This window comes from Chanodichthys erythropterus, chromosome 8 (genome assembly GCF_024489055.1).
Source record: "Chanodichthys erythropterus isolate Z2021 chromosome 8, ASM2448905v1, whole genome shotgun sequence".
Taxonomy (NCBI): Eukaryota; Metazoa; Chordata; class Actinopteri; order Cypriniformes; family Xenocyprididae; genus Chanodichthys; species Chanodichthys erythropterus.
This window is the reverse complement of record NC_090228.1, coordinates 35,956,664-35,983,084: the sequence shown is the minus strand read 5'-3', so window position 1 is coordinate 35,983,084 and position 26,421 is coordinate 35,956,664. Positions and strand designations below refer to the sequence as shown.

At 39.1% G+C, this 26,421-nt stretch overlaps 2 protein-coding genes across 2 annotated transcripts; both read left to right on the top strand.

The window, feature by feature from the left end:
- The first annotated feature begins 324 nt into the window (after positions 1-324).
- Positions 325-6,819, top strand: LOC137025195 (asialoglycoprotein receptor 1-like). The gene is made up of 6 exons (XM_067393223.1): positions 325-509; positions 3,499-3,665; positions 4,759-5,115; positions 5,333-5,457; positions 6,474-6,580; positions 6,696-6,819. The coding sequence occupies exons 1-6, from the start codon at positions 325-327 to the stop codon at positions 6,817-6,819; spliced, it is 1,065 nt and encodes a 354-aa protein (XP_067249324.1).
- Positions 6,820-8,431: 1,612 nt separating this feature from the next.
- Positions 8,432-10,762, top strand: LOC137025194 (zinc finger MYM-type protein 1-like). The gene has a single exon (XM_067393222.1). The coding sequence runs from the start codon at positions 8,432-8,434 to the stop codon at positions 10,760-10,762; it is 2,331 nt and encodes a 776-aa protein (XP_067249323.1).
- The last annotated feature ends 15,659 nt before the right edge of the window (positions 10,763-26,421 follow it).

Below are 26,421 nucleotides of genomic sequence, written 5' to 3'. Positions count from 1 at the left end.
TGCATCCGTGCCGAGGGTCCTCTCGGTCAGCGAATAAAACAACTGGCAATGGGCGGATTCCCGAGAAGCGAACAGGTCCACCTGTGCTTCCCCGAACCGGCTCCATATCAGCTGGACCGCCTGGGGGTGGAGCGTGAGCTGTCGTGAGAGCGCGTCGGCCGCACGATTGAGCTCGCCTGGGATGTAGGAGGCGCGCAGCGACCTGAGTCGGCGCTGACTCCACAGGAGGAGATGGTGGGCGAGTTGCGACATGCGACGGGAGCGTAGACCACCCTGGTGGTTGATGTTCGCTACAGTCGATGTGTTGTCTGTCCGGACCAGTACATGCTTGCCCTGCAACAGCGGTCGAAACCGGCGCAGCGCAAGGAGTACTGCCAGCAACTCGAGGCAGTTGATATGCCAATGGCGATGGGGTCCTGTCCAGGAGCCCGACGCAGACTGGCCACTGCATATGGCACCCCAGCCGGTGGAGGACGCATCTGTTGTGACAACAACATGCCTGGACACTTGTACTAGGGGCACACCTGCCCGTAGAAAAGCAAGGTCCGACCACAGGCTGAATGTGCGGCGACAACTCGGCGTGATGTCCACGCGGAGTGAGCCGCGGTGCCATGCCCACCTCGGGACTCGGTCATGAAGCCAGTGCAGTGCTAATCCTCAGATCTCCCAGAGCACTAACCGGACCGGCAGCCGCTACAGCCGCCAGCGCTGGGGTAGTGACAGAGGGGACTCTGCCTTTTGTGTTAAAGAAGGAGAGTCGCGATCTTAACACCAACAATGGACATGCCCTCGCAGTGAGGGCATGTACCATCCACGAGCGCTGACTCGGCGTGCGGTCTACCCAGACACGTGAGACAGTGGTCGTGGCCGTCAGAGGAGGTCAGGAAACGACCGCATCCAGAAACACACGGACGAAAAGACATCTTGAAAAAGACGCTGATCGCCCGTGCTTGCTCTTTCAGGAAACCTCACCAGCCGAAGCACCCAGGGATGGGCGTACACCGTCCTGTGGGCAGCGCGCTGTCACCCCCACCGCTGAGCGTGCCTTTTCCCACAGCTGGAGAGACTCGAGCAGGCCACCGGAACGAGCGAAGAAACAGCAATTAAAATTGCTGTTTGTCAAGAGAAACCTGTAGCAATTATAATTGCTGTTGCTCTCTTTTAGAGAAATTCACTCTTTTTCTTTTCCTTGAAGTGAAGGACGATCGATCTGATCGGCTCCGAAGCAAAAGTATGGGGGAGGGGCCCGGCATGTAAATATCACAGGCCAATTCCCATTGGCTTGTTTTGTATCCTTGGAGGTGATTGGGCTCCCTATCGAGACACCATTACGTCAGTATCGACGTAATGCCGAACGTGACTGACTGAATGGGAACCGCTTACACACCGTCGCTTCGCAACTAACTACTTGAAGTACCACCGATTTGCGGCTTTCGTGTGTCTCTCATTGAAAATGAACTAGAGACTTTGCACGTCCCGTAAACTGTCTTTATGTCGAAGTAGGCTACTGCCCACCCTATTTATTAGCAGCCCACCAAGAATTCTCCTTTATCTTCCAGATGTTCTTACTATATAAGTGTTTGCATTTGTAGTTAGTAACGTGCTGATTATTTTTTACATTGCAGAGTGAAAAAAGAAAAAAAAAGAAAAATCTGAAAACATGCTTGTACATGCTTTTATATTAGTGCAAGTTTATTAATAAATCAATAAACAAAACCACCAGTATTTCACATCTCAAATATCGAGTTTAATTGAAGTGTTGTATTTCCGGGTGACCACACACCCCCTTGTCGGGGCTTTTATGACCAAGGAAGATTAACAAGCTTGTTCTTGAATAAGAACTATTAAAGATTCTTGTAATACTGATGTGTTGCACAGGTATGGACATACAGCATACACAAGCATTTAAATCTTCCCGCTACGAACGTATAGACACTAAACATGGCATGATTGAAGTTATCTTAAATGTATCATAAAGCATACACATAAATACGTGAATACAATGATTGTAATACAGCAACAGTAATAATGGATAATATTTAATTTTGTGCCTGTTCATTTATAGAACAGTCCGTATATACATTAATGCAAGAGAGTCTGTGTTATGTGTGGATAATGCAGGAAAAATGCACATTTTTGTGTGTCTCTTCTCTGCTCTCCATGCGGCATTTATTGGTGCAATAATACTGGTAACTGAGAACTTCTCGGGGGATGGGGACAGTCGGATCCCAGAGTGAGCTTAAAACTATTGGTGAACTAACAAATAATTGTTCGATTTGTCTCAGTCATTACACAAGTGATTCAGAGGAGTACTTTGAATGAACAGATTGATGTTATTCACCAAAAACTCTCGATCTTTCCTGTTCATGAATCTGAAGACTAGCAAAATGAATCCTTTTTAGAAGTACCTGAGAATCTTGAGATATGGATACTTAAAGAAATACCTAAGAAAGTGTTATACAAAGTATGTGTGAAAACTGTTCACAAAGAGGCGCTAAAAGAGCAGCAACCATCGACATGGACAAGGTGGTTCAGGATGTGTTTTCCCTTGCAAGATCAATGGAGGATCCTGTACAAATATCCAGTAGAAAAGTGAACTGGAGATCTGCAATGGCGAATAATGAATTGTGCAATAGCTACAAACAGATATGTGTCTCGCCAGCAGTAGGGGGAGAATATAATTTCTGTGGTGAAACTAGAAAACAAGAAACTATTGAACATCTTTTTTTGCATTGTAAATGTTTAGAATGGCTATTTACACTGTTAACAGAATGGTTTAGAGGGTTAGGTGAAGATTTCTCTGAATATGGTTTTATTGGAAGTGTAAAATACAAAGTCTCAAAAAAGTTACTATTGTGTCTTTTAAAATATTTTGGGTTCCGCAAAATTGTCAATTTGGAAAACAAGGAAATATAAATTACTGGATGTAGGTGCAGTGAACCCTGAAGAGATGGATGAAAGGTTTAATTGCAAGCAGATTAAAGATTGAATTTGCTTACTATGAATTGATGGGAGATAAAACGTTTAGGAAAAAATGGTGTATAGGAGACATCTTGTGTAGGATATATGAAGAGCAATTTGTGGTAATTTTTATATTTGGTGATTAATTAAGTGTGGGATGGATGGCATTTTCATTGTATTTATATAATTAAGAATGTAATGTAATTGTAATCAATTGTTTTCATATTAAAGATGTGTTAAACCTCTCTTCTCTTCTCTTCTCTACCCTGAAGTGTTTACTGGAGCAAGAGCGGGACATCCTGTTAATCACATGACATTGCAACAATGGCCGAGTTTCACTTGAATATACATCACAAAAGGGAAGGGAAGAAAGACATTCACAACTTCTGTTTCTGTTTCATGTCAAAGGGTCTGATGTCACAGGTATTTGTTTCCACACATTGAAGTTTGTTTGCCACTGGCTTTAAAAAGAAGACGAGTGCTGATTACATCTACAACAAACAAGGAAGATCATCATTTAATGTTTGACAGTTAAAGAGCAGAAATGTCTGATGGTATTAATAAAGATGTGATCAGGACTGAGTCTGAGGGAATGAACAAAGACAGAATGGAGATGATAGTGGAAATCTATGAGAATGCAGAATGTGTGAGAGATCATGACTTCAGGACAGAGACAAACACACCCCAACCACTTCAGCGTACAGGTAATCACATTCATTACTTTGATCAAATCATCAGAGTCTGCACATGTTCAGTCATCTAATGTCAGACCTGTGCTGTTCAGAAGTGTGAAGATCAGAAGAAGCTACAGTGTGTTTGGTTCAGCTTTGTGTTCTTCTGATGCTGTTGTAGGATTTAATAACTCACCATCTGTATATGATTTTGGAGAGAAAAAAAAATGATTAAAATGTTTACTCAGCCTGTGTGTTTGTTAGGATGATCAGTCCGTTTCGTCCGATGCCTTTTTTGTCTGATGTCTAACTGTACGAGATCTGACACTGACGTTGTTTTTCCTGAAACTTGAAGCCTTTCTGTCTGAGGCATGATGCCTTTTCGTATTATGACTGAAGTCTGTGGATGTCCTAAAATGTACGCCGTACCTGAGTCCTTTATATCAATGTTCATGAGAATGCTGCTCTATCTTTGTGTTGGTGTAGAAACAGAGAAACCACAGGCTTGACTTTACAGGCATAGTGCTGTTAGTTACAATCATTCAGTGGCAAACACAAACATGTTTTGAAGATTTCAAAACACCAGAACTTGAGGAAAAAGCTTAAAAGAACACAAAAGGACTATTTAAAGTATCTTAAAAAACATCATAGTAAAACCTGTGGCATGTGCTGATTTTAACCACATTAAAAAGACACGCAAACACTTTAATCACATTTATTCCACTCTGACCAAAGTGTGCGTGTGCATTTTTGCAGGCAATAGAAACAAACATGCAACAAAAGACCACAGATTGATTTCAAGCACAATTAAGATACATTTTCACATCAATTTTGATTTCACTGGAGTAAGTAAAGTGACTTTTCCAATATATTGGTATTAACAGGAAGGGTGTCACATGCTCTTGTACGTTTCCACTTATTGGCCTCAACTACTAAAAGTAGAGTCTCAAATAGCAGAGGACTACAGAGTAGAAACACATATAGCTTCATCATGAGAACAAAAATGTCTCAGCCTGTTCATGGCAATATAAACACTGAACCAAGAGAAACCATACAGGTACACATACAACACAAACATACAATTAGGAATTGAGAAAACATTCATCTTGATGTCTGTCATTTTCAGGAAGTGTTTGTGTGAAGATCAGAAGCTCCAGAGCAGCTGCAGTGTGTTTGGTGCTGCTGTGTGTTCTTCTGCTGACTGCAGTCATAGTGCTGTGTGTCACGTTCACTCTAGATAGTCGACAGTTAATATCCAAGAATGAAAACCTGACCACTGAGAGAGACCAGCTACTAACTAACATCACCAACCTCACACAAGAGAGAGATGGGCTGAAAATAAAGACCAAAAACCTGACCAATGAGAGAGACCAGCTACTAAACAAGAACACAGCCTTGAAAAATAAAACTGATGAATTAATTAAAGAAAGAGACCAGATCAATCAGGAGAGAAATGAACTGAGGAAGATGCTCAATGAAATGGGTAATGTTAAATTATAGTGCAATTACTAGTACAAGTGTTTTCTTAAATATCTAAATGGAGTCATTCTATAAACTTGTATTGTCTTTATATACATTTAGTTATGTATACCATAACCTAACCCACACACAGTTTTTAAGTGCCACTATCAAAGAAATGTCATAATTCAGTACAGGTGGGGAAAAAAAAAAACTAGTCGATGATCTGGTTGTGTTTACAGGTGGATATATTTATCAATCCAGTTTTTACTTCATTTCCTCTGAGGAGAGGGACTGGGCTGAGAGCAGAAGATACTGTACAGAGAGAGGAGCAGATCTGATCATCATAAACAACAGAGAGGAACAAGTGAGTGAAAGATATATTGGACACCAAAGGTTGTGCTGCTCACAGTATGAATGTCTACTCACCAACACAGACCTTAAAGAGTTAGTTCACCCAAACATGATCATTCTGTCATCAATTCCTCACCCTCTTGTCTTTTCATAAGACTTTCATTCTTCTTCAGAAAACAAATGAAGATATTATGAAATCTGAAAGATCTCTGTCCCTTCATTTAAAGTGTATTCACCCAAAACTCTGACGATTCAAACTGCTCATCGAACATACACAGAGCTCAACCGATCTTACTTAATGCATGAGAACAAAGTTGCTCTAGGTTTGTTCGCTGATCAATGTTTATATGTGAATAAAACCCTAAATTAAACCATCATATAAAGTGATCATGTCTCTTTGAAACACTTGGATTAAACCATTCAATTCATAAGAATTAGATTTACAATATATTTATGAACTTATTGAAGCATCATAGTTTTGGATCAATAGACTTAATGGAGGGACAGAAATCTCTCAGATTTCATGAAAAATATTGTGTACTGGAACAACATGAGTGTGAGGAATTGATGACAGGATTTTCAGTTTCAGGTGAACAAACCCTTTAAATGCAGACATCCCAACCTGCAAAAAGTCATTTCAGGGAGGTATCATATGTACATGTTTTCATGTAGCCTTGGCGAATAATATGCACATGAAATGAAACTTGTCAACTGACCTCGCAGATAATTGATTGGTTGATCTGCCGAAAAAGGCCATTCGGGATGCTCTCTGTCATACATGCGCTTCGCACACACGCACACACACACACGCAAGGTCTCTCTTTTGCTCCCTCTCCCTCTCTGCCGTGCGCGCGCTGGTTTGAAACACAGTCTCTATGCGCGCTCTTGCTCGCTCGCTCTAGATTCCGGGAGATTTTAACTAATTTGCGGGCATCAGGGAGCCGCTATCAATATGCGGGAGACTCCCGGAACTTCCGGGAGACTTGGGATGTCTGTAAATGTTTAACCCTTCCTGCTTCATTTTACTAGGAGTTTGTTAAAAAGATATCTGGTGGTACTGGAGTCTGGATTGGTCTGACTGACAGTGATGTGGAGGGCAGATGGAAATGGGTTGATGGCACCAACATGACCTCTGGGTGAGAAATCACTGAATTAAACTGATTATTATCTAATAAATGATCATATCTCACAGTCAGTATCATATCACACAGGAAGCAGCACTGAACATCTAATGCTGATCTGTTCTTTCAGGTTCTGGGAGTCTGGAGAACCAAAAGGGCAAAGAGCAGAGAACTGTGCTTTGTTATTTTCATCAGGGTGGCATGATTATCCCTGTAATAGTGCTTTTAAATCGATCTGTGAGAAAAATATTTAAAAGAAATTTTTTTTTAGAAAAAAAGCAATTAAATGAAATATATTTGTGAAGTGTGTTGTAACTGAGTCAAGTTTCTTAATATTCTCACCATAGATGTAAATAATGACAGTAACTACTGTATCGGGTCAGTGAGTAAAGTACATGAGGACATCTTATTACAATAAATACATTATTTAACATTATTTATTAACATATTTAATAAAGTCCAAACAATGAGTTCAGTCAAATATAACCAACAGTAGCTTGAACTCAGACCTCAAAACTATAAGCTTTGATGAAGACAAAGACTGAACATTAAACCTTTAGATGACACACAGCTCATATACTGAAGATTGACCAGATCAATACAGTGAGAGACACAGATAACATGCAGTCACTGAAACAATGTTGATGCTTCAACTTTAACATTTAGTGTTGAAACAATGGTGAGATTTCAACAAAATCATCAATGGGAATGTCAGTGAATCAACGTTACACTATGATTGATTCCACATCACTGCTACTGAATCAATATTGAAATGAACAAAAATAATCATTGGTAAATATTGTTTGATCAATGTTAATGTGATGTTGATTCAAAGTCACTTAAAAAGTATTAATATTTCAGCAACACTTCAATAATGCTTCAACAAATTCCTGACCATTTTAAAAATGTGGAAAACCTTTTAATTTAAATGATGCCTTTCCAGCAATTTAGTCAATTTATTTTATTTGACAGTTTAACACAATCAATGACAAAACAATGTGCAAAAAGGACAAAAGCATCACAACCTGTAAAAAAACATTAATTTCAGAAGTCTAATGTCATCATTACAAGAGCTCCAATGATTCAAGATCTGGTTTGCATCAGAAAACTGACTCTTTTCCTGTGGGTTAAAGAAAAAAATAAACCATGATGTTACTTAAGAGCAAGTCAATTCAGTTGTCATAGATAGTCACATAGAGGAATATTAATATGCTAAACACAATATGATTCACTTTCTATAAAAACAGAATTTTCTAACTATTTATAATACTGTTAAATTACGTATATATTTCATCTATATATCTACAATAGAGTGCCCCAGGGATGACACGTTTTTGTAGGCCAATCCAGAAGTTAGTGGCACACGGGTTCACTCGACTGAAAGCCTATGTATTTTCCCATAGACTTTTGGAAAATCACAGAAAATAAGCTCTAAAAAGGGTTATGACACTGACACGTTTTGTCTATCAAGATAATCTTTACAAGTTAACACAACATTTATAGATTTTGAAGCAGTGGCGAGGCTACAGAAGGGCCAGGGTGGCACTGGCCCACTCAGATTGACAGTTGGTCCACCCAATCAAATGAGACACAAAATATTTTTTGTGGGTAAGGACTAAGGAGAGAAAAATCACGCATACATGACAATAATAATGACTCAATACAGCTCAAAAACGCAAATCAAGTTTCAAAAATAAATTATTATTTTAGTGTGAAAATGTCTTAGATATAATTAGCCTAACTGCAACAGCCAATCAATAGGCTATTAGTAACTGTTTTAACCAATCACGGATTGTTGGGGGGAGGGGAAGATGAGTTTACATATGCTAGTGAAATAAACTAATATTAAACACGCACGAGGTAAGCATGTCGAAACAGATATCTTTGATTAAATATTTTAAAAAACCAAGAATAGAGCCTGAAACTACACTCGATGATGATGACGACGACAGTACAGACAAGTCAACTGATGACCAGCAGCCCACAACGTCATCTCTCCCGTCCACCAGCACCTCATCTCAACTCGGGCCCGTCCTCCAGAAAAGCAACTCACCGTCTGATTTATCCACACTCGATGAACCGCCTGCTCAGCCCGATTTACGCGAGTTTCCACGCACAACAAAACATGGCAAGTCCAGAAATTTTGCTTCCAAGTGGTACACAAAGTTCCCTTTTCTAGAATACAGCATAAAAAACGATGCAGTGTACTGCAAGATGTGCCATCATTTTAATGACACTATGTTTGAGGGCGTGTTTAACGAGGGATACCGAGATTGGAAACACATCACGCAGGCCTGTGAGCGGCACCAAGGGAGTAAGCAACATCTGATCGCTCTCGAAAAGTATAATGGCTATAGAGCCTGTCATAAATCTGGCCGTGGCACAGTAGTCAACCAGATGAATCACGATGCAATGAATCTGTCATTCGTACAACGAAATCGGGAACATTTAAAAGTAATTTTGGACATTGTGTTGTTTTGTGCCAAACAAGATATACCACTACGTGGTCACAGAGAGAGTGATGATGCTTTGAACCAAGGCAACTTTTTACAACTGTTTAAGTTCATTTCCAAATATGATCCCGAAAAAAAGGCACGGCTTGAGGAGATGCCTAAAAACGGCACTTTAATGAGCTCTGATACGCAAAACGAGTTGCTGGAGGCGGCCGCTTCTTTACTACTGAGGAAGATAAAGGCAGAATTGAATGAAACACCAGACACTTACTTCGCACTGATCGCTGACGAGTACAAAGACGAGTCAAAACAAGAGCTAATTGCAGTGTGTATCCGGTATGTTCACCAGGGAATGCTGAAGGAAAGAGCCGTTGGTTTTGTGGCCACTGTAGACATGACTGCAGCTGGCATCTCAAAAAAGATTCTGGAAGTGATTGAACCACTACAGCTGGACCCTTCTCTGTGTGTAGGCTTCAGCTTCGATGGGGCCTCCGTTATGTCTGGAAATAAAGGGGGAGTGCATGTTCTTTTGAAGCGGACCTTTCCCCATGCAGTGTACGTGCACTGTAATTCTCATCGCCTAAATCTGGTTCTGGCAGCAGCATCAAAAGTTTCCAGTCACGTCAGCACATTTTTTGATACACTTAATTCTTTACATACTTTCATGACGGGAAGCATCCGACACGCCAGGTTTATGGAAATACAGAATCAACTTCATCCAAATCGCCATTGTCTTGAACTTGAGCGATCCATTGACACTCGTTGGAGCTCGAAATCCGGGTCTGTAAGCAAGGTGCTTATTTTATTTGACTGTATTTTAGAATTACTTGATGAATGTAGTGGAAGTAACCATAGCCAGACAAAAATCGAGGCACAGGGTCTTCTGCAACAGATCCAAACGAAGCGGTTCCTTTTTTTATTAGTCACATTTGGGAAACTTTTTGAGTGCAGTGACTTTGCCACAAAAGGACTGCAAAGCCCGACACTGTGTGTTTTGGACTGTATCCTCCTTGTTGATGGCTTGAAAGATGCGTTTACTGTCTTCAGAGATAATTCACAGTGCGACTTTGAGAAAGTTCTGAAACTCACAGATGAGTTAATGAGTAAACATGAAATCAAAAACTTGGATGTAACCATCTCCCGACAAAGAAAGCTGCCTGCCAGGCTCTGTGACTCAGTGGTTGTGTCAAATATTTCAAGAAATTATGTGAGGAACGATGATGACCTACGGCGCTTTGAGATACTGGACCGACAGCTGACCGAGCTAAGGAGCCGTTTTCACGACGATCAGTATGGAATAGTGAAAGCAGCTGCAGCCTGTCAACCACAGTCCGGGACATTTGCTGACAAAGGCTTGCTTGAATCTCCAAGTCAGCATTATGGCATAAAAATCGAGAACGCTGAGCTGACTGTGTTTACGCATCAGATACGTAGGAAAGCTGAGGGAGGACAGACATTCCAGTCACTAATGGAAGTCATAGACAGTTGCCCTTCTGATATTTTTCCGAACATGAATAAACTTCTGAGAATAATTATCACTCTCCCTATGACTTCATGTAGTGCAGAGCGCCTATTCTCCACCACTGGCAGGATCAAAACATCTTTTCGATCATCCATGGCAACCGCTCGCCTAAAGCACCTCGCCATCCTTTCTCATGAGCGTGAGATTACGGAGTCTTTAGATTACGATGAAATCATTGCGATTTACAACGCAAAGCCAAGACGTCTACGTCTTGTCCTTTAAGATGATTTGTTTGGGCTTCAAAAACAATCAAATTAGTAAGTAGCCCTAAATTGATTTTATTTCTAGGCTAATTTGTGTGTTTGTGTTAGAAATTGCTATTAATAATATTGTGTTAGTTTATAGTTTTAAAAGTCTGTTTTGGGATCCTCAGTAGATGTATATATTTTTTAATTAAAAAAGGATATGTGCTGGCTCGTATTCATGTTTACCTGCATGATGGTATGCACGCAGCCTGTATACTTGCAGCATTCTCTCTCTCTCCCTCTCCCCCTCTCTCAGATGTTGGTCTGCTGCTTGCCACAATGTTCAGATTTTCCCCAACACAGAGATTATCTTTGTTTATTGTTCTGTTATTGTTCTCTTCATTATTTATTTTATTAATGAATGAATTTTGTATTCATGAAACTGTTGGCTAACAATAAATCGCATTTAACTAATCTTAATTGTGAAATTATTTCATCCGATATTGTAAAAAATGTAATTTGAGAGTAGGCTTTGAGGTCCACCCACTTTAAAATTTCTGGCCTCGCCACTGTTTTGAAGCCTAAATAAAGTGGTCAGATATAAAAGGCTAACAGTAGGCTATAAACGGACTACAGCACACCATGGTCGCGGATCAACTTCGTCACCACCAAGCGTCCTCAAACTGTATTTAGAAAACAACTTTATTCATAAACATGCTTGCTGATTATGATCTGTGCTGTTATTAATACTTTTCCACTTTTTCATGAGAAATGCTGTCCAAATATCCCGTTTTTACTGATGACGTCTAAAGTCCCCGCCAAAGGAAGTAGTCCCTTTTAGCAATTTGTTAGCAACTGCCGATTTTAAGACACAGTAAAGGTTTAAAAAAAATCACAAGTGGGTTATAACTGGTGTGTTTTATGTCATAGATCAAAACGTGAAAGTATTTAGAGGTTTTGTTAACCACAGACCTTATTTCAGGCGATTTAGCAAAAACTCATTCAAAAAACCATCCCTGAGGCACTCTATAGTGCTGTTTCTATGAACATTTTACATTTAGTCTATTAACTAGTGACCCCTTCTGTTCAAAGTGGGGTATTGCATATAATTGTATATAAAAGTCCTTATATAATGACACACTAATGTGAGACAAGTTTCAGCAGCCTAGAAGGGATACGAAACAGGAAACGGGTGCCATTTGGGTCTGCAACATTTGATCAGATGCATACGGCATAAAAAATGTCAGTTTCCAAAGTTTAAAGTTATTAATTTGTGTTCTTTTTATCATGATATATCATAAAATGCTTTTTTTGAAGATTAGCATACTATTTTTAATAATTTTTTATTATGACATAGCCAATTTCCGTGTTAACCAACATAACATTTGCATCTAAAATATCACCAAATAAGTTATGTATTTTTTTTTCAAACATATACTATTTTCAGGATTATATGTGTTTACACAAAAAATATTTATTCACAATTGATGCAAAAACTTGGGAAAATGAGATCCAGGCAGTAGATAAAGTTGATAGAAAATTATTTATTCATTACAATTAAATTCACACGCAAACTTTAATCGATCATGAAAATTCCTTATAAAACCAAAAGGTAAAATAACAACCATAAAGAAGCAGTCAATAGTTAATAATAAAATTTAGAGTATTGTAAAATCCAGAGTATTGTATCTAATAGATGAAGATCAAAAAGAGCAATAATTAAGACATTTGCAGATAAGAGAGAGAAGCAGAAGCAAAGGAGGGAAAAAGCTGAATTATCAATGACCCGGTCAGCTTTATACCATGAGCATATAGGGAGATTTATATCCCACTCAAATTGATGTTTTTGTTCTCAAAGAAAAGGTTAAATGGTTTTACCCAGTGTCAAAAATAGATATGAGTTGTTTTGACCCCCTTTGGGGAATTTTGCAAATCTTACACTATTAAATGTCAGCAAACATTAATTCTGAAAAAGACATCACTTCTGCCGTACTTGGCAGGCCTCCAATCTCTAACCACAAACGTGTCAGCGTGACCTGTCACAATGAAACACTTGAAGAACAACTGAACATACCCTTGTGAAAAAGAAGTGCACTTAATGGTATTGAAAGTGTACTTGGTGTGTACTTAGTATACTTTTTAAAAAGTGCACTTGCAGATAATACAATATCATTAAAATTAAAGGCCACTTAAGTGTACTTAAATAGAATATACTTTAATGACAATATTTATTATCATGCTTAAGTGCACTTTTTAAAAATGCACTTTGTAATAATGTCAAATTAGGTTGTACTTAAAGAAAGTACACTTTAATGAAAATATTTATTAACACGCTTAAGTGCACTTTTTAAAAATGCACTTTGTAATAATGTCTAATTAAGTTGTGCTTAAAGAAAGTACACTTAAATGACAAAATTTACTAACACGCTTGAGTGCACTTTTTAAAAATACACTTTGTAATAATGTCTAATTAAGTTGTACTTAAATAAAGTACACTTTAATGACAATATTTATTAATATGCTCGAGTGCACTTTTTAAAAATGCCCTTTGTAATAATGTCTAATTAAGCTGTACTTAAAGAAAGTACACTTAAAAGACAATATTTACTAACACGCTTGAGTGCACTTTTTAAAAATACACTTTGTAATAATGACTTATTAATTGTACTTACAGAAAGTAAACTTGAATGACAATGTTTATTAACACACTTGAGTGCACTTTTTAAAAATGCACTGTAATAATGACTTAAGTTGTACTTAAAGTACACTTTAATAGCAATATTTATTAACACGCTTAAGTTCAGTTTTTAAAAATGAAAGAATTTAAAAAAATTTTTTAAAGAAAGTACACTTAAATGACAATATTTATTAACACTTTTTTAAAAATGCACTTTGTAATAATGACTTAAGTTGTACTTGAAGAAAGTATACTTTCATGACAATATTTCTAAACATGCTTAAGAGCTCTTTTTAAAAATGCACTTAATTTTTTACCTATGACTTTATAGTGTTTTAAATAAGTAAACTTATTCTGATGTATTGACTTATATATTAAAGCACATAAAAATAATTAATTTTAATTTCAACTTGTGTGTTGTCCAAGATGACATTTGTTAATGTATTTTAAATGTGCTTAGTCTTTAATAAATACTGTGTGCATTAATACACTTGAAATTTATTTTTCTGAATTTCAAAACACTTGCTTATATAGTGTATAATCCTGTACAACTTATTGTTGAAATTTTTATCACCAGCTTCTGCTCTAAACTCGACTAGTGTCAGTTTTCTACATAATATTTGACATAAAATGTTTTTTTTTTTTTTGAGTGCTGTATTTGTGATACTTAATATCCAAGAATGAAAACCTGACCAATGAGAGAGACCAGTTACTAACTAACATTACCAACCTCTCAGAAGAGAGAAATGGGCTGAAAATAAAGAACAAAGACCTGACCAATGAGAGAGAACAGCTACTAAACAAGAACATGGCCTTGAAAAATGAAAGGGATGAATAAACTAAAGAAAGAGTCCAGTTCAATCAGGAGAGAAATGTACTGTGGAAGATGCTCAATGAAATGGGTAATGTTAAATTATAGTGCAATTACTTGTACTAAGTAAATGTTTACTTAAATATCTAAATGGGGTCATTCTATAAACTTGCATTGTCTTTAAAGGTGCCTTCGGAAGCCATCTTTATTTTTCTAGCTCAACTGTCAAAGAATCACAGAATGGAAAGCACAGGATTCAAAAATCGATCTGAGGAAGGTATCTCATGAGACAGGAAGTGAAGCTAACATTGGATTCGGACGTGCCTTGATGCCTTTCTACCTTGAAATGTGTCCTGAGAAGGCAGCATTTTCCAGTTTTCGGACGCAGCCGTAGTGTTTTTTTTTTCTATTACAGTGCCATCAAGTGGCCAAACACTACAATTTTTACTTATTTTTTTTACTCATTGAAATCAAGAGATATGGTCATTTTAGTAAAGGGCAGCCGCCTAATTTTAAAAATGTTGGCGTTCTTTTGCAAACCTGAATCACCAATCAAAATTCTTTTGATAACATTTTGCCATGAGTATTTCTAGATTATGCATGTCAAGTTTTGAACAAATTGCACAAATGGCCAATGAGGAGTTTGAAAAAGTAGACTATTTTTCAAATAATCGCAAATGTTTAATGGATAATTTGATTGACAGCAGTGGTTCTTGAGGCAAAGTTGTTCAGAATGAGGACAACATATGATATGAATATTGTATGTATGTGTGATATGTTGTGTGATATATAGGGTCTAAAACAGGGGTGCCCAACCCTGTTCTTGGAGATCTACCTTCCTGCTAGTTCATCTCCAGCCCTGCTCAACACACCTGTCTGTAATTATCAAGTGCTCCTGAAGATCTTAATTAGTTGATTCAGGAGTGTTTTATCAGGGTTGGAGCTAAACTTTGCAGGTTGGTAGATCTCCAGGAACAGGGTTGGGCACCCCTGGTCTAAAACATGATTGCGCCACCCAGTGGCCATTTTCTTTCAAACTTCGCACAGACCTCTAGGGCCATGAGTCAAACAGGCCCACAGAGTTTAGTCCCGATTGGCCTGCATTAACCTGGTCTAAGAGGTGCTCAAAATTTACAGGCCGATGACAGCTAAGATTTTCAAGATACACAAATGTCATCATAAACCATCACAACAACTCAGACAAAGACAAAGAAAATTTTCAAGTAAACTGGACTATATTATAGCACCACTAAGTGGTAAATCTCTGCAATTTTTTGTATGACCGCAGAATGAACTCGTACATGAGTTTGACAAGTTTGGTGAAAATATCTCATTTTGTTCAAGAATTATAAACATTTACAGTTTTTTTTTTTCAAATGATTTGACACATTTCTCACAGTAATCTTAAACCTTTGTAATTGCCCTAAACAGGTTGTACATTTTGCAAAATACTAAATGTGCACAGTAGTTTATACAGCCACCAAAACTATGGAGTTTCTTTTGTGTCTTTTTTATTCAAACAAACATATTGTGTTTGAGAGTAAAACTAATTATTTTGTAATTAAAAATATATATATATTGCAAAAAAAGTCTTCTTAAGGCTCAAAAATAAAGAAGTTGATAATAAAATAATTATTTGCAGTGCGTGTAAATCTTTGAAAACCTTTATTTTTTCTTGTGCACTTCGAGAACTTTTCATCCCAAACCCACACATTTTGCTCTCTTTTCTGCTGTCTTTTTTGCTGGTCAAAATATTTTGCTTGCGAGGTGAATAGGTTTGCAAGCTGAAAAGTTTTGCGAATTGAAAAGTTTTGTTTGCACGTGAAGCTGTAGCTCAGTGGGCGGTCTCTACCAACCAGGATGAAAGGCATTTTTCTATTGGTCACCCTCGATTGAAGTGACAAGTTGGCTACGCCTACTACGGTTTCCCGCCGCTGCTGCTGCCACCGAGAAGATAAGAGAAGCAAGAATGGCGAGCAACAGGTCGTTTACTGGGTAAGATAACTAATTTAATATCATAAACGCAGTGACAAGTAAACTGAATGATTCTCTCTTCTTATGCTGTCCCATTTAAATACTTAACGTTGGCTAGACCAGTCTGTAGTTAGTGTTACCGTTGACTAGATTTTATTAACGTTAGCCAACACTAGCAGCCAGAGCCACCATTAGTAACGTTTGCCGTGTGGTCGATGTCCAGTGTTGCTAGCTGAGCTGACATTCAGAATCACATTTGGATTTTCTCAGCGTAAAGTTTGAGAAGCACTATTTTCAATGTTCGTAGAGTTGGGCCTAGGTTCTGGGGTAAATATATCCGATTGTTAACTCGTGACGTAAGGAACGCCGTTTCTGGGTCCAAGCCCCGGCTAGTTTGACTTGAGAATGCCATCTCCGCGGCCGTTTATGAGAGCTATTTATTCATAATAAACATTTATCATTTTAAAGTTACACGTTTAAAATACTTACAGTCTATACAATAGTCTCCATGGTCACAGCGTCACAGACATTAATATTTTAACGATTTATAAAAGATGAATCACTGTCTGGCCATCTGGGATTTTGGTATGGAGATAAAAGGTTATGATTATAATTTTTTTTGTAGTATTACACCACATTATGTCTGTATATTAGCACCGTTTGTTGTTTTCTTATGGTATAAGATAGAGCGCTTGGACCCAGAAGTACTGCCGCGTGAAGTCAGACTTAACAACCGAATAGGCGTCCCGCATGACGTCACGCCATTTGGAGCAGCCATCTTGGCGGAATAGAAAATGCTAAACCACCGGCGAAATATTCCCGAGCGATGCTGTGCAGTTGGATGCGATCAGATACGTGATCATACAAAAGGAATATCTTTATACCGTAAGTGCGATGACATGACGTGAAGCGTTAGCTGACGGCCGCTGCGCTAATGGTGGTGGGGGGAAAAATAGATTCTGTTCAGTATCGAGATATTTTGCGCACGCAATTATATACTGTAGCTTAAAGTATTGCAATATTTAGGCTAATTATAAAATTATCTCTTTTACTTTCGGGTTATAGGGCTTTGACAGTGGCAGTTTTTTACCACTGTGGTGGTTGGGGGGTTGTTTTGAAAATTGAAATAAAAAAATGTAGCAGCTAGTGTTTGAGTAATTCCGTCAAAGAAGCCACACATTAAAGCCTGTAAAGCATTGAAGATGTTCACAGATTTAATGTGACATTTGAAGTGAGTTGAGCAGTCTTATTTTCCTCATTTTTTGTAATGCCTTGAATAATATGGGGGACATGAATCGCAATATATATCGCAGAATCGAATCGCAATATTTGTTTTATTGCAATATGCTGTTGACGGATGTATTCAGTCAAAATGGCTGACACATGGCTAGGGGTCATGTGATTGGGAGATCCCTATAATCGAGTAACCCCAGAGTGCAGCCTGGACGATTGGGGCGGGGCGACACACCCAATTTCATTGGTTTGAAATAGAGCAACGGTTATTGGCGTAGACGCTTGGGGCATGAGCATGCGCATTCCTTTTTGAGCAACATTATGAATGATCTACGCTGTTTGACTGTACTACATAAATATAATTAGTGCTGTAACCATGGCGATTTCAGTTACTACCAATTTCCTAATGTTTTGATGAACTTAAGACTCAAGTTAGTGTACTGTACACTTGGTACGGCATCTCCGGGTTCTTCAGGCAGAGAATCGCAGTCTAATATACTGCTAAATATGAGGAACAAATTCTTAATTCGTGGCCACGATATAGCCTATATTAAGCCAGGACTACATCAAGTGAAGTAAAGTCAAATTTATGTGTATTGAGCGTTATACAAATTGCTTCAAAGTAGCTTAACAAAAAGTCATATTGTCTGCAAGCTTTAGCCTAATATATCAGTTTTAGGGCTGGGCGATAGAAATATGTTGCTGAAATAAATAATAGCCTACATAGTTTGAGATTTAGCTTAGCTATATTTATTTTATCCAGCAGATAATCAGTGCCACTTTTAAGACTGCATAATTGGCATTGCAAAGGAGAGATATTTTCTATAGGCCGATATATTTTCTATCTAGACTTTCTGCATGTCATCATCCATTTAGGCATCTTCATATTTCCAATAGGATCGGTTTATGCGCAAACTAGAGATTTTACACAAATGATGATAATTCACTGTATTTCAGTAAGACATTGGATAAACCCAAAAGTGCGTTTGATTTTACATTTTAAAGCTAAACCGCGGTGACAAATAAGACAATAATAGGCTACCAATAGCCCACACGCCCTGACCATATTTTGTGCGTATAATAGAAACCTTGCAATGCTGAAAAAATACATCTTTGCATTTATTTTGTATGCAAAAATGTAGGCTATTTAGATTTTTTTATTACTACTAAAACAGTTGTTATTACGTCGATCTGTATAGTATTATTTATGTACTGAAGTATTTAAGCAATGAATGTTCATATCACTTCTCTGCTTGGTATTTTTAAGTCCTAAGGTTACTGGTTATTGGAGAGATTTACAGCTGCATGTGATTTTTTATATAGTTTGGTATATATATTTCTAGAGTTGCAGGTGAAATATTTGCTGTGAGCATTGCGCAAGGAGGACCGCCACCACGGTTTATGCAAGAGTGGTGTTACAAATACCTTGTTCCCATTCAGTTGGTCACGTTCGACGTACGTCGGACAGACCGACGAATAGGAATCTCGCTAGAGAGGCCAATCTACTTCGAGTGTAACTAAAACGAGCCAATGCACATTGGCATGCAATCATATGCATCAGCTGCTCGCCTCGCAGCACGGGTATATAATGAGCAGCAGGTGCGTTGCATCTTCAGCTTTTCGCTTTGGAGCCGAACGGTGTTTGTTCCTGTTCTCTGCAAGCGAGTGTCTGCTAGAAGACGAGTCAAGCTTTTTGGTCGTCTTACTGGCGGAGGACGCGATAGAGCCGGTCCCTCCAGCCGATTTGAGGTCGGGGTTCTACAGCCCCTACTTCATTGTACCCAAGAAAAGCGGCGGGTTACGACCGATCTTGGACTTGCAAGTTTTTAATTGGAGCCTCCACAAGCTACCGTTCAAAATGCTCACGCAGAAACGCATTTTCGAGTGCATCCGTCCCCGAGATTGGTTTGCAGCGATCGACCTGAAGGACGCGTACTTCCATGTTTCGATTCTTCCGCGACACAGGCCATTCCTAAGATTCGCGTTCGAAGGTCGAGCATATCAGTACAGAGTCCTACCCTTCGGGCTGGCCCTGTCTCCCCGCGTCTTCGGGGCAAGCATGTACTGGTCCGTACGGACAACACTGCGACCGTTGCGTACATCAACCGTCAAGGCGGTCTACGCTTACGTCGCATGTCGCAACTCGCCCGCCATCTCCTCCTCTGGAGTCAGAAGCGTCTGAGGTCGCTTTGTGCCATTCTTGTCCCCGGTGTGCTCAGCCATGTGGCCGACGAGCTTTCACGAGCTGAGCTGCCAGGAGAGTGGTGACTCCACCCCCAGGTGGTCCAGCTGATCTGGAGAGAGTTCGGAGAGGCTCAGGTAGACCTTATATGCCTCACCGGAAACCTCCCACTGCCAGTTGTTTTACCCCCTGTCCGAGGGAACACTCGGGCACTCGGCTGGCCCCGGGGCCTTCGCAAAATGCATTTTCCCCAGTGAGCCTACTTGCACAGACCCTGTGCAAAGTCAGGGAGGACGAGGAGCAGGTCTTGTTAGTTGCGCCTTACTGGCCCAACCAGACCTGGTTCCCAGAACTTTCACTCCTTGCGACAGCCCTCCCTGGCCCATTCCTCTGAGGAAGGACCTTCTTCTCAGAGACGGGGCTCCTTTGGCACACGCGTCCAGACCTCTGGAAACTCCATGTCTGGTCCCTTGGACGGGATGCGGAGGTTCTAGGTGACTTACCCCCCGAGGTACTTAACACCATCACTTCGGCCGTGCACTGTCTACGAGACGTGCTTACACCTCGAAATGGAACCTGTTCGTCGAGTGGTGCTCTTCTCGCTGAGAAGATGCTCGATCGGAGTCGTGCTTTCCTTCTTGCAGCAAGGGTTGGAGCGTAGGCTGTCCCTCTCCACCCTTAAAGTCCATACTGCTGCTATCTCCGCTTACCACGACCACATAGATGGTCAGAACGACCTGGTCGTCAGGTTCCTTAGGGGGGCGAGATGGTTAAATCCTCCTCGTCCCCCCTCCATACCCTCTTGGGACCTCGCTCTGGTGCTAAGAGCACTTCAGATTGCTCCCTTTGAGCCTTTGCAATCGGCAGACTTAAAGATTCTGTCTATGAAGACTTTGCTGCTGGTTGCATTGGCCTCCATCAAGAGGGAGTTCGGGCCGGGTGATAGCCACGTGGTACTAAGACCCCGGCCTGGCTATGTGCCCAAGGTTCCTACCACTCCCTTCAGGGACCAGGTGGTGAGCCTGCAAGCGCTGCCCTCGGAGGAGGCAGACCCAGCCCTGGCTTTACTCTGTCCAGTTCGCGCTTTGCGACTGTACATAGACAGAACCCAAAGCCTCAGGACCTCAGACCAGCTCTTTGTCTGTTATGGAGGCCAGCAGAAGGGAAAGGCTGTCTCCAAGCAGAGGATGGCCCACTGGATAGTGGATGCCATAGTCCTGGCTTACCAAGCTTACGTACGTCGAACGTGACCGACTGAATGGGAACGTCTCGGTTACAAAGGTAACCCTTGTTCCCTGAAGGAGGGAACGGAGACGTACGTCCCGTCGCCACAGTCGCTGTACCCCGCTGATGCTGCCGCCTATCCGGTTCGGCTCCTCAGCGAAAACCTGAAGATGCAACGCACCTGCTGCTCATTATATACCCGCGCTGCGAGGCGAGCAGCTGATGCATATGATTGCATGCCAATGTGCATTGGCTCGTTTTAGTTACACTCAAAGTAGATTGGCCTCTCTAGCGAGATTCCTATTCGTCGGTCTGTCCGACGTACATCTCTGTTCCCTCCTTCAGGGAACGAGGGTTACCTTTGTAACCGAGACGTTACCGGTAACATCAAAAGGGATGGTGTACATGACACAGAGATATCACCACTAATCAAAATGGTAGGTCTGGTTGACTTCATTTCATTAGATACAAGTTCTCTATCCATAAGGAAATTAGTTTGCTGTTATCATGTTATAAAGCCACTGACAAATTGGTTTTGCTTTAAAAATCAGCAGTGAATCATGCAGTTTAATATTTATTAAAGGTAAAATTTTACTTGTAGATTGAAGATGCATCTGACCTGTCCAACTTCACAAAAGAAATCCTGGACTGTGGCTACACTGGACCGATCAACACTGACCACAAGGAAAGCATATTGAGGTATGTCAGACTCAGCACTGAGAAAAAAGGTTATGGTTCATTTACATAAGTATCAACACTTAACAGAATTACAATGCCTGCTGAGTTGTAATATGGTACATTTTAAAGCAGATGAAATTGAGCATTATAAAACGGTCAGTTCTAGTCTTAGATTCTGATTGGTCAATAGCTGTTTTATTCACGATAAAACACAGCTATGACCGCTTCGCCCAACGATTCCATTTTTCTCTACACAACACCCCTAGCAACCACACATAGCAACTTAAAAACATGTTTGATCTCATTGATATTGATCCATTGAAGCTAGAGTATTGTGAGAGATCGAGTAAGCGAGGGTACCTGCATTTACATTAGACATAGCATTTTCCTTCAGGTCAGTCCTATATTCATAATTTAAAAAAAAAATCAGTCCACTGTGATATCTTGTCCATTTAACAGTCATGGAGTTTTCTGTGCCTATAGTCATCTGTCAGTTGCGTCTTCCTTCTCTGTGATCACACGTTTGAGTCCTTTCAATATAAAAGTCTTCTCTACTGACTGACTCACTCAATAAGACAATCTTTGCCGCCATCTATTGGTGAAATAATGTATGTAACTTCTGTTGCGGTTTATGATAAGGAACTATATTTTCCAGCGGAAGGAAGGCATTAAGTGATTTTACTTCATGATAGTTGCATAGATAAATATTTTTCTGCTTTAATATTTGTATTGTGTGGAAACCGTTTTCTAAAAGCAATAAGGTACGAGAGGCTGTGCTGTATCAGGAATAAGTCACGGCTGAAGGGGTTGCAGGCACTTAACAACGCCCTTATTCACGATACAGCACATCCTCTCGTACCTTATTACTTGCATATCACACTCGCAATTATAGACTTGTTTGATGGGAGCTATGAGTCTTTCTCATAGGTCTTTGTATATATACAGACTCATACATTATAATTGTTCTTTAAACAAAAAGGAATTCATTTAAATTATGTAAATAAATTGTATAATTTGTTTTGTTGTTTTGAATGCCCTGTTTTTAAATTTGAAGCATTTTAATGTTTTATTTTTGTCTTTATTCTTGTTTTGCCAGAGATCTTGCTCTACATATTACTACAAAACGCATCCCAATGCTGCAACAACTGCGTGTGGGCCTTGAGATATACGATCTAATCAAAGTCATGCAGAAAAAGCCACAGGAGAGTCTCTCTTTGTCATTGGATATGATGACAAAGTATGTAGAAATTTTAAGCATTTTTTGAGCATTTTAGGTTTTTTTTGGTATTGTCACAAATTACAAATGTTAAAATACATTTTTATGCTTTTCTTTTTGGTGTTTAGGTTGACTCCCATTACATTTTATCCCACCTGGCCCCAGAGATGAGCCCAATTGGTTTGATTAAACAAGTGAAAGGGTCAAAAATCATGGAATTCTTTAAAGATTTCCTACTTGAACTTGAAGGTATGGACTTAAAATGTTTTATAATGTGCTATGTTATTTGATAACCAGGTGTAAATATGCTACTGTAGTTCCCAATGTAAAAGAGTATAAATAAACTAAAACATTAATTCTCATTACATCTCTTTATTTCTTCTGAAGACACACAACCAGAAGACGCAGCAGCAGGAGACAACTTGTCTGTGCCAAAGATAATGCAGTGGATGACTGGGCAAGCTCACAGGCATCTGCTTGTGTCAGAAAGGGAGAAGTTTAATATAGTGTTTAAATTTGACCTTTGCTGTCTACAGCACATGCCAAACCACACTGTGTGTTACCGAATTGTCAGGGCTTGCACCAATACCATAACATTTCCTGTAGTCCATATGGTAGATTACGAGTCTTTCAAAACACTCATGCAAACTGCTGTTACATATGGGGCAAGCTTTGACAGAGTGTAATGTATATCAAAGCATTCTCTTTAATTGCGTTATTCTTTGTAAAATTTTTAAAGGGGAAGTTCATCCAGAGATGTAAATTCTGTCATTGATTACTCAACTTCATGTTTTTTCAAACCTGCAAGACTTCGTTCATCTTCGGAACACAAATGAATATGTTTTTATTGAAATCTGAGAGATTTCTTTCCCCCCATTGATAGCTACCACTTTGAACACTTCAAAAAGTTAATAAAGAGATAAAAACTAATCCATATGAATTGAGTAAACTACTCAATTGGGGATATGAAATTTTGTATATTTATTTTGAATATGGATATTTTGCAGTCTTTCTGAAACGTCAAAGTGGTAGTTGTGTTGCTGTCAATGGAGGGACAGAAATATCTCAGACTTCAATAAAAACATATCCATTTGTGTTCTGAAGATGAACAAAAGTCTTACAGGTTTGGAACAACAAGAGGGTGAGTAATCAACAACAGAATTTACATTTTTGGGTGAACTAACCCTTTAAATGCATGTAAGGGGAAATAATATAAATTTGTATTTGGTGTACATTTAAAAAAAAAATCAAATATATCAGCCAATTTCTTGTGGGAGCCACAAACAAGTTCTGATAAAAAAAGTTTCTTATTGCATAATTTATTTTTGTCGTTTTTTTTCTCATTAAGGCAAAATACTTAAATTAAAATCAACTTTAACTTAAATTACATTTAAGACAAACCATACAGCAGGAGCCCTTTTTTCATACATATACTGTTACGAACTTTAAAAGTAGGGAATGTACCGTAACATTTACATATTAATATGCTGCTGGATGTGAAGTGAGGTGGGAGAACATGACAAACAATATTTGGAAGATTCATGTCTATATGGACAAGAGACAAAGGAGCAAGAACAGAGTATGTACGTCTTGCGACGCATGACAGCTGGATCATCCTTGAAAGTACTCCTGCACCATCCACACGTTGCAAAGACATTTTTACTCTTCTCCATGTAACTCGATGTCCCATTGCTTGTAGAGACCCTTTCACCAGCCTGTATCCCGCATGAGGTGTTCTTCCCTTTATAGATCTAACCTTCTGATCAAGTTCATGATCAGAAAGATCAGAATAGTTGCTCCTAACCGACAGACTTTCCTCTTTCATTCGCCTGTATAAGGTTGATCTTGAAATGCCATGCACTTCAGCCAAAGAGGCCAGAGGTAAGTGCATGCTGAGCAAATCTTGGAGAGTTTCTTTTTGTATGTTTAGTCTGGGACGCCCCACACTTCCACTCCATTCAGGTACAGCTACATTGTCCAACAATGGAGGGACAACACTCTTTGAAAGATAATTGGCAATAACTTCATTTAACTGTTCTAGAGCATCCACCACACCCTGGGGTATGTCTATATATGATGCTCCAGCTCGAACAAACTGTAACTCTTGACAGCAAACAAATTGGAGATATTCAAAGTCAATGGGATGCCTATTAACAATGCAACCAAGTCTATCCACAGACCTATGCAAAATCTGCCATTGTGTAATCCTGCAAAGAGAAACAACATTTAAAAATAAAATTAGCTGATGTAACAAATACATAAAATTCAGAAGCATATATATTTTAACTGTGCACTCAGTTTTTGACTAAATCAAAATTCAGTTAATTGATCACAAATTACAATCACTGTTATTTCTTTACTCAAAGGTACTATGTAACTTTTGGAGTTCTAGAGACATGCAGTTTCGTTAACAGACTCAATGCACTTGTTCTAAATAATCTATCAACTCAATGTTTGATCCAGAGTTTTCAGAATTATGCTCCAAATGGCGTGACGTCACACGGGACGCCTATATTTTTACCCCAAAACCTAGGCCCAACTCTACGAACATCGAAAATAGTGCCTCTCAACCTTTACGCTGTGAAAATCCAAATGTGATTCTGAATGTCAGCTCAGCTAGCAACACTGGACATCGACCACACGGCAAACGTTACTAATGGTGGCTCTGGCTGCTAGTGTTGGCTAACGTTAATAAAATCTAGTCAACGGTAACACTAACTACAGACTGGTCTAGCCAACGTTAAGTATTTAAATGGGACAGCATAAGAAGAGAGAATCATTCAGTTTACTTGTCACTGCGTTTATGATATTAAATTAGTTATCTTACCCAGTAAACGACCTGTTGCTCGCCATTCTCGCTTCTCTTATCTTCTCGGTGGCAGCAGCAGCGGCGGGAAACCGTAGTAGGCGTGGCCAACTTGTCACTTCAATCGAGGGTGACCAATAGAAAAATGCCTTTCATCCTGGTTGGTAGAGACCGCCCACTGAGCTACAGCTTCACGTGCAAACAAAACTTTTCAATTCGCAAAACTTTTCAATTTGCAAAACTTTTCAATTCGCAAAACTTTTCAGCTTGCAAACCTATTCACCTCGCAAGCAAAATATTTTGACCAGCAAAAAAGACAGCAGAAAAGAGAGCAAAATGTGTGGGTTTGGGATGAAAAGTTCTCGAAGTGCACAAGAAAAAATAAAGGTTTTCAAAGATTTACACGCACTGCAAATAATTCTGTTATCAACTTCTTTATTTTTGAGCCTTAAGAAGACTTTTTTTGCAATGTATATATTATTTAATTACAAAATAATTAGTTTTACTCTCAAATACAATATGTTTGTTTGAATAAAAAATACACAAAAGAAACTCCATACAAAACTTCATTATATCAGGTGAAAACAGTTGCAGCTCTTTTTATTGGTTTTTACAAAAATCACAATCATTTGTGCACTTTTCCAAAAAGAACAAACAAAATTCTGTTATTTGTTAAAATCTCAGTTGTACTTGGAATGTTCTCAATTAACCCCAAATAAATTTGCTGAGTTAGTAATACACACAACACAGGAAATGGTAATTCCCTAGTTGTTTATACAGTTCAATTACAAACAAAATTATAAAAGAGGAAAGAAAAACAACAAAACAAAAAAGAAGATAAACCACAGCATATACCACATCAACGAATTTGAGGCAAAACTTGACAAAACCTCAC

Excerpts from the sequence above, each read along its gene's own strand:
- LOC137025195 (XM_067393223.1), top strand. The coding sequence starts at position 325 with ATGCTTGCCCTGCAACAGCGGTCGAAACCGGCGCAGCGCAAGGAGTAC. Across the intron at positions 3,666-4,758 it reads CCAACCACTTCAGCGTACAG|GAAGTGTTTGTGTGAAGATC; the intron begins GTAATCACATTC and ends TGTCATTTTCAG. Across the intron at positions 5,458-6,473 it reads TAAACAACAGAGAGGAACAA|GAGTTTGTTAAAAAGATATC; the intron begins GTGAGTGAAAGA and ends TCATTTTACTAG.
- LOC137025194 (XM_067393222.1), top strand. The coding sequence starts at position 8,432 with ATGTCGAAACAGATATCTTTGATTAAATATTTTAAAAAACCAAGAATA.